The 9,312-nt window shown below is 31.8% G+C and overlaps 1 protein-coding gene across 4 annotated transcripts in view; it reads left to right on the top strand.

The window, feature by feature from the left end:
• Positions 1-539: 539 nt before the first annotated feature.
• LOC148619860 (phosphatidate cytidylyltransferase 2-like) overlaps positions 540-9,312 on the top strand; it is a 30,841-nt gene continuing 22,068 nt past the window's right edge. For 2 of the 4 annotated variants that reach the window (XM_088580215.1, XM_088580214.1), the window contains exons 1-2: positions 931-1,069; positions 6,226-6,386. In XM_088580215.1, coding sequence (XP_088436341.1) covers positions 953-1,069; positions 6,226-6,386 — 278 coding nt within the window. In that variant the 5' untranslated portion in view covers positions 931-952. Of the gene's footprint in view, positions 710-755; positions 906-930; positions 1,070-6,225; positions 6,387-9,312 lie in introns of those variants that run through there. The other 2 variants (XM_088580216.1, XM_088580217.1) reach the window with 2 other exon arrangements.

Here is a 9,312-nt window from a genome sequence, read left to right as displayed (position 1 = left end):
TTAACGCGGCGATATAATGGTACCAGTATCGTATTGCATATCCCTGAGCAGGTGTACGTCAAAACATGGATGCTATAAAAATATAGTGCATTTTCTTTTTTGCCTCTCTACAAACTAATATTTTGTCAAAAGATATGAACAATGACTTATAAAATAGAGCAAACATCACACTGTAAGATGAAGAACTTTTTTAAAAGAAAATCTAACATAATATCATAAAAATGTTCCACTGAAAAGGTTGGTTTGGTGAGTGCAAAACGAAAGTGAAAGTAGGGAAAATGGCTATTTATAGTTTGAGACTACTTTTCTGTCCGATCTTCGTGGACTCACCCTATTTTCTTTGCGGGAAATTATTTTTTCACATGTCCTTAGAAATGCTACATAAGTGAAAGTTTTATTGAATCAATTTACATATTTTTTTAAAAATCCTAAAAATATGCACTTCACTATAGAAGTCTATGGGAAAATTAATACGATACTGAGACCTAATCTTTCTTCTTTAAAGGGAGGTAACTATGCTTTTAAGCTGATCAAAGTCCAATCTCATTACAAACGATATTTACTCGAGACTAGCAGATGATATGCACATAACTAAGTAAAAAGACACTTTTGATCACAATTTTGTGGTTACAGGGACCCGTAGAAACCTCAAAAGATGTCTGAAATAAGGCAAAGGGTTAAAGAAAATGAGAATAATGACTTGAACCAGGTGAGAGAATTACGCACACTCGATTTAAACATAACGTCCCAAAACATGACACCTAGCATTTTAAAATCAAAACATTGGCCGTTTGCGTGTATTTATTGTTTGTATTCGATGTTTATGAGGAAAAGTAGGAGCTTCTGGTGTAAGAAGTGATTGGAATCCATTGAGATTATGGGATCTTGCTTTACATTTACAATTTGTAGGCACATTATCTGAGGTTCAATTGGTATTACATGTACATGTACAATGTACACACTGGTGCCAGTTGTTGGCTGTAACGGAAACATAGCTATGTTTCATCATGTACATGATGTCATTTTGTTGCTTAAGGATATAGCATTTGGTTTTTTGCTTGTAAACATGGTATGAATTTGATACAACTTTTTAAGTAATAGGTGCTTGTTTTCAGCCTTTGGTCGGACAACTGATGCACAATTTACGTGTAATTTTCAAGTAAACTTTGCCTTAATTAGTTCATGCAATAAATGAGTGGCATTACATTAGTTGTTCCTGTCTAAGTTGCTACATACATTAGAATGTACACATCCTCAAACATGTACATTGTACACTTTCTTTTAAGCCCCTGCACAAATTATAACCTGTATTAAAATTTACATGTGCATGTTCATATTCTAAAGACATTATACATGTACATGTACATCATAACTTTTATTTTCACTAATGAAGTTACCAGTGTCAAAGAAAATACTGATTAATGTTTTATATTTCTAATAAAACATCAGTTAGTATTGATAATAACTGTATACATGTACATCTTAACTACATTTTTATTCTGGTTATACTGGTATATGTATGGAAGTTGTTTGACTAGTCCAAAATAGATTTTAAAAATAAAAATCATTAAATATTATTTAAAAAAAAAAAATTTTAGATTTAACAAACATGCTTAAAGTTTTGTTATAATATTTTTCAAAATGAAATATATTTCATTTGCTTGTCTACATTAGAAAAGTTTGCCAAAATTTGTACATACATGTACATTCTGCATCTCCTTTTAAAATATTAGAGTGTGCTATATAAATCTCTAACAACAAGCCCAAGCTAAAAAAAAATTAATAAACTTACATAGCAGTCATTGACATGTTAACCAAATTCTACAACCACACCAGCATTTTTACCAGCCATGGCTGTTGTGCTGGTATCTATTTCCAAGACTGTAATAAACCATAACTTTAATTTACAGAACAATCCTAAATGCTATTTATATGCATTGGTTTTTATTTTGTTGAGAATAAATGGATATAATGAAACAGTCACTATCACATTTTGGATGAGTGTTTGGTCTTAGATTTTATCTATTGAAATATCAATGTTCTACTGTTTACATACATGTATCAAGGAAATTAGTGTTGATTTGTCTAAACAATGTACATGCATGTACATTTCAATGTGACAAGGCATACCCAGTAGATAAACCAGTTTTCAATCAGTGTCATTTCCATCTGTCTCGTGAATTATCTTCAAGTAGAGATCCATTTACATGCAAATAAAAGTCAGGTCCTGCAGTACATGTTACTGTGTTAAGTTAATACTTAATAAAATGTCAACTTTGTCCTGCTGAAATTACATATTGTGTTTTCATGGCCAGTTAGAAACAAAAACAATGCACTTCATAATACAGATCCTGATTTGTGATGAAAGATAAAATTATATGAAAAAATGTGTTTTAAATGGTCTTAAAACTTTCTCTCCAAAGTCTGTATCACACCCTGCCTGGTTCTTACATGGATACATACTTAAAGTATAACAAGAACAGCTGTCTTCAGTGTCATAAGTATGTTTTGATTGTGTATAAAATGATCAGATCTATGATATAATTCTTGATGTTAATTATTCAGATCTTCAAATCAATATTCATAAAATTCTTACGGTTAATCACATTTTTACATGTTTCTATTGTTAGTATTTTCAAAATGCTATGCTCCAAGTATGGACAGTTAATTCTTAATTGGCAGTATATGTTTGTACATTTTTTTTTGTATACATGTAGCTACATGTATAACACCTTCATATACCTAATTTTTGACATGCAGTGTCTGATTTAATTAGCTATTACACAAATTAGATTCCTTAAATAGCTTGATTATTACAAATACATGTATTGTATAATTTACAGGTACATGTATACAACTTAATTATCTTGGTAAACTAAAATTCATCTGCAAGATTTTACTTGTAATTCAAATAGATTAAGTATTAAATATCTCATGTATATAAATAGCCTATAAACAAATAACTATAAATAGCTTATTACAGGGTGCCAGCTAAACATTTTCCACATATACATGATACAGATCATGCTACTAATGTATTTTTAGAAGTGATAGCCAACATTCAACTTATGGGGTATTTTTTTAAATTAAATTCATATACCTGTGTAACACAACTTTGTGTAGACAAAATACATGCAGTTTATTTATGCATGTACTACTATGAAAACAATGGTGTTTAAAAATAAAATGAAATAATTCCTTTTTATCTAATATTGACCTTGACAAGCTAAAGCAATAATTCTTTTAACTTAGTGGTTTTTATATTTTATATCAAATCTAATGCCTTGTACCCAATGAGATGTTGAATCTTACAGCAAGTGTGTTAAGATTTTGGACTTTTGAACCTGTTTTAAATTTGGTATAAAATAAGGTGCAAAGGCAACAAAATAACCAACAAAATGGTTATAGTTCAACAATAATGTTCTATGATATGCTGAATCTCAGTGATCAAACTTGCTAAATGCAAGTTCTAGTAGAAATAAGCGCATTTCCCCTTGCTGAAATTTTACTTGTGGAATAGTCCTTTTTCATCTTTCCAACTTCAGCTTCATGTTTTAAGATTTTTAGCAAAGGGGAGTAACTTTGTACAAATTTGTCATCTGACAGACTGGTTTACTGTCAAATTGGAGCAATGGACAGCAGTAGACTTCAAATTCAAATATTCAATTTATTAGAGCCATGGTAAGTACTTGGATACTTTTAAATAACTTATTTCAAACCATTCAGGTACTGACCAAAGTGAAATAGTTTAAGTTTCCAAGAAAAATGTTTTCTGTTTTCCCTTTCCATCAATGAGACCGGCAACCAGGTTGTCTGGTGTTGGTGGGTTATGTCCCTTTTGAAAAACTTGCTAAAATGGCTTACATTCCGTAAACATGAAAAACAAATTTTCTACTTGTATTGTAAATTCAGTTCAGATAAAACCCAAGAAACTTAGATTTAGTGAATACAAATTTTCAGTACATGCAAAGTTATAATTAGTTAGGGAAAAGATTTATTAAATTCATTCCCTGTGAATAAAATCTTAGATGTTTCAGTTTAAGACCATTACAAGTATATGTGTACAATGTACATGTCCAGTTTAATATATTTTTTTAAAGTTTAACTACAAGCAGTGTACCACATTAATACAAAAAATAAGCATCCTAGTAAATAAAGGGGTAGGACACTTCTTAGCCTTTTAAGCATTGTACATGTAATGAATAACCAGTTTAAGTACATGTACATGTAAATGTCAATCAATGTGGCAGTATTTTAATGAGAAATTTAGATCTAGGAAAAACTCTAAAACGACAAAGATTTGATTCTGATGAACCTGAACTAACAAGACAAATTACTGATTCTATGGTTTATGTCATAATTGTCTAGCTTCTTTCTTGACCAAATCATCTTCAATTCGAAATCCGTTACGTAACATATTTAAACTACATTTCAAATCTAACTTGAAACCAGAACTGTCCGGAACTTTTTTACATAAATTACAGAGAGTTGCAACTTGAATTTCTAAGAATGTTTAATTATATTATATTTGTATCATGATACTGCTCTTGTTTCACAAACAAGTGCCTGAGCTTTTTCTAATAAATTTGTCTTGTCTTTTATTGGCAATAAATTAATCAGTAATTATCAGTATTATACATGTACATGTTGTCAATATCCTTTTATCTCCTGTTATAAATTTATTATACAATCTAACATACATGTATAGTTAAATATTTAGGATGTTTTCTGTTAGATTTTTAGCTCACCTGGCTATAGGCCATGTGAGCTATTGCCATCACTTGGCATCCTACATGTACATCATCGTCATCATTGTTAACAACTTTTCAAAACTCTTCTTCTCTGAAACTACTTGACCAATCAGAACCAAACTTGGTATGAATGTCACATAGGGTGTTCTGCAGAGAACTGATATGGTGATTTTTTGATCTGTTGAAAAACATGGCTGCTGTTACTAAAAATAGAACATAGGTGTCATACAGAAGTTTTTCGCATATACCTCCAAAATTGTAAGGTTTAGCCAAATTTTGACAGATTTTAAGTGTTCAGGATGATGAGATCTATCTATGGTCAAATTTTCATTTTAATCTTTGAAGCCATAATAGAATTATTGCTCTTTTTTAACATTTTTTCCTTATTTTTAATGTTATTTCCTTCAAAAATCTTATCCTCTGTAACTACTTAACCAGACTTGGTATGAATGTTCTTTGGGGTATCCTGCATAGCACTGATAATGAGATTTTTGATCCGTTGAAAAACATGGCCACCATTACTAAAAATAGAACATAGGGGTCAGACAAGTTTTTCGCTTATACCTTACAAAATTCCTACAGGATGATAGTGTTCAGTATAATGAGATCTATCTAAAGTTTAGTTTTCATTTTAATCTTTGAAGCCATGGAGGTATTACCCTTTTTTAACATTTTCCTTATTTTTAATGTTATTTCTTTCAAAAAACTTATGCTCTGAAACTACTTAACCAATCAGAACCAAACTTGGTATGAATGTCCCTTCGGGTGTTCTTCATAGAACTGATTTGGTGATTTTTTTTTTATCTGTCGAAAAGGATGGCTACTTTTATTAAAAATAGAACATAGGGGTCAGATAGAAGTTTTTCGCAGATACCTTCAAAACCTTTAAATTTAGCCAAAGTCTAACAATTACTGAAATGATCCTCATTATAAGGCTGACAAAAATCTGCATTGAGTCTAAGTTATCAGATGAGTCCTTGTTAGAGTTATTGTCCTTGAAAGGTGAAAAAAGATGGGTTTTTTTTTTTTTTTACAGTTTTCAGCCAATATCTTGAAAACTATGATACTCTAACTCCTTATTAGAGTTATTGCCCTTGAAAATTTAACCAGGTGAACTATTCAGGCTCCTGGGAGCCTCTTGTTTGTACTCCAGCAACTAAAAGTTGGAGTTGTTTTACCCTCATCCATCCATCAGTCCCACATGTTTTAGTACAATAACTCAAAAGGGCTTTCACAAATTAAATTGAAACATTGAGAAAGTGTATATACCTACAGTGAGAAGTCCTACTTTTTTAAATCATTGTGAATTTTTTTGTCTGTCTAATGGTCTTCACCAAAACTAGACAGTCCAATCAATGGCTCAGTAAATTTACTTTCTCATGACATGAAATTTATTGCATAGATTATTTATTTATTCTATCACACAATCTGCTTTGACATGTAAATTGTATTATCATTATTATATATTTTAAAGCCTCCTCCCCAAACAAGTCAAGATCCCAGACACAGCAGTCCTGACTCAGAAGAGGATGAGCTACCACCAGGAGCTGACTTGAGCACCACCAGACAGATCTCTCAGGGAACAGACAAAACTACTGAGGCTTTGGATTCAGCATTGAAAGATCTCACTCCAAGGTATTCCAGGTTTAAAACTAATGTTAATCCTCTAGCCCGAGACTAGTATGGGATCATGGAAGCTTCTTTGGCTGTGGTGTGACTGGGTATTGGATTATCGCATGCTTCTTTCATCGTCAAACTCAAGGATCACTGGGGTAGAGCGGATGATTGTAAATATACCGTATATTTTTTGCCTATCCTAGCACATTTATTATTATATTTTTTGATAAAATGCTGCCATACTATCATTTCTTAATTGAGCACTATTAAAGTTTAAAAAAAAAAAAAAAAACTCCTATAAGTGTCAATAATTTAATGATTTTATCTACCTACCATATTTTTTATATGAAACCTTAAACAAACATGTTTTTTTTTCTTGGCCTTAAAACAGAATAATACCTATGTACAATGAAAAGGGGCAGTTGAGGCTTCCATGAATCGCGAACCATTCACTTGAATAAGCTACCAACTAAGTTATATATATTTGCTTCTGTTTGATTCATTTTTCATGTACTATTGTTATATACCTTCTCTATTACATGACGTAAATTATTACAAAATTATAATATGCACCTTTAATATTCCACTTCATTTGATACTGAGATTAACATGTAGTGAACAAAAGAGAGAAAAGGAAGAATTTTTTTAATGATAAATTAAAAAGCACAAAAACTCTCAAACATTAACTTCAACAAGAATAAGTATGATATAGTTTCATCTGTTTTCCCAGTCTATTTTTAGCTATCGATACCACCTAAACTTTTAGATCAAATCAGTAACTATTTTACCCATAACAATATCTTTTACAATATTTTGGTCAATATTTCGTATATCATATCAAATAAACCAGTTACAGTCATCCTGTTAGTAAATCTCCTGTTCTGTTACGTTCACCCCGTTATTAAATCTCTTGTTCTGTTATGGTCATCCTGTTAGTAAATCTCTTGTTCTGTTACGGTCATCCCGTTAGTAAATCTCTTGTTCTGTTTCAGTCATTCTGCCAATATTTTTACTTTGCAATTTCTCAGAAATCATTCATTTCACCCATATGCTTCTGCTTCAAATATCAAGAATTAATGAACGACTGACTATTCAGTGCCTGAAATGGCTGGTCACCCTCTCGCCAAATGTGACCAGTTTTGTATTAGGGCGACTAAAAGTTCCCAAAAGACATGAAGTTGTTAGCCCCCCAAAAAAAGTTCGGGCAACGGCTCCCTCATGCTAGAAAAAAATTTTTTAATTATCATCATTTTCTGTTTTTATTTTTTACTACTTCTGTTGAGAAAGGTAGATAACTTAGGTAAGTGATTAATTCATCTTAGCGTGACTCAAACCATATACAATGTGATTTCACCAACATTATTGTCTGACAAGGTGTGGATATATAATGACCTTCATGATTGGTTAATAGAAATACATTTGAGCAATAGCAACAAGTTAACAAATCAAATCCAAGGTTTATATTAAGGATGGGTGGAGACGGGCCTGAAAGAAGGCTGGAACTTTTTAAGAAGGCAAGGAGGCGGAGCTAAAAACAAACCATCAAAACTCTGAAATTGGGGTGTATAGGGCTATGTACAGAGAAGGACTTGTAGAAGAATGAACAAAATCTTAAAATGAAAATCTTTCTGGTGTTCTTACTTCTAGGATGTGTTAAGTGAGAATACTAAATTGGTTCAAGTACTTATTTGTTCCCTGTATTAATGCAATTTACCTTTGCTTGAATTGTCTTTGTAATTTGAATGATTATTCCTTATTTCATTTTCCCAACTTTCAACTCCTATAAATTATATCCTTTGAATATAGGCACTGCTATTTTTCATATTCATTTTGTAACTCAATAGACAACTTTATTAAAGAAAAACATTCTGACCCAAATGTCCATCCTCCATTCTGGGAATGACCGTACCGACTGTTACGGTCATCCACTTTACCTCAGTGAGGATAGGAAATTCTTCTTTATAGCAGTGGTCTGACTGGGTATTAACTTATCCCAGTGTGCTTGTTTCATGGTCAAACTCCAGGATAGGAATTGATTCTTTGGCATTTGTCTGACTGGGTAGTAAATTATCCCAATGTGCTAGTGCCATTGCCAAAATACAGTATAGGAAATAGCTCTTAGGCAGTGGCCTGACTGGGTATTAGATTATCCTAATGTGCTAGTTTCATCGTCAAGCTTAGGATGGAAATTTTAATGCAGGAATTAATTGTATTTTTTTTTCTTTCTTAAAGGCAGATAAAAAAAATATTATGAGCTACCTTAAACATTTTGTTGGGAATGCAAATGTTCAAAATTTTTGGGCTGCACACCACCAAACCAATTAATGAGAGATGTACTTTTACCGTTACAATGTAGATGTTTGTAAATCGTTTGATGGGATTTCCTGTCAGGATGTGGTAAAATGTTTTAACATGTTACCATTAAATATATTAGTACATGTACTTTGCTGGGAGTAAAATGTTTATTTAGTACCAGTAACATGAAAAAAAGGCAAATTTTCCTTAAATAAATGTATTGCATTGCTTTTTTGGATAAAGGGCATTATTTATTTTTATTCCATATCAGAGAAGAATGATTTATTCTAATTGGTCAATACATGGTCATGTGGTATTCATTAACATATATTAAAATGTCAAGAGGGCATTACCACCAGATAATGCCCAGGGCAATACCACATAATTATGGCCGCTTCAGATTCTACAATAAAATGAACATAATAGTGGCTTATGTATTTGGCATTATGGATAATTTGACTGCCCTTGATATTGCCTACAACTTTGATAATATTCTCACCTGTGGCTCAGGGCATTATCAACATTTCAGGCAATATCACTGTCCTGAAGGCAATCAATTTATCATGATAATGCCCTTCATGTGCAGAATGATAGCCCCACTCAAGGAGTGGGCTGTGTAATGGTATCACATTAGCTCCCACTGTATGAA

This window comes from Perna viridis, chromosome 4 (assembly GCF_037379345.1).
Source record: "Perna viridis isolate PV_CMFRI_1.1 ecotype Kerala chromosome 4, ASM3737934v1, whole genome shotgun sequence".
In the NCBI taxonomy this organism is placed as follows: domain Eukaryota; kingdom Metazoa; phylum Mollusca; class Bivalvia; order Mytilida; family Mytilidae; genus Perna; species Perna viridis.
Note: the sequence above shows the minus strand (reverse complement) of the source record. Positions and strands in the feature narration are given on the sequence as shown.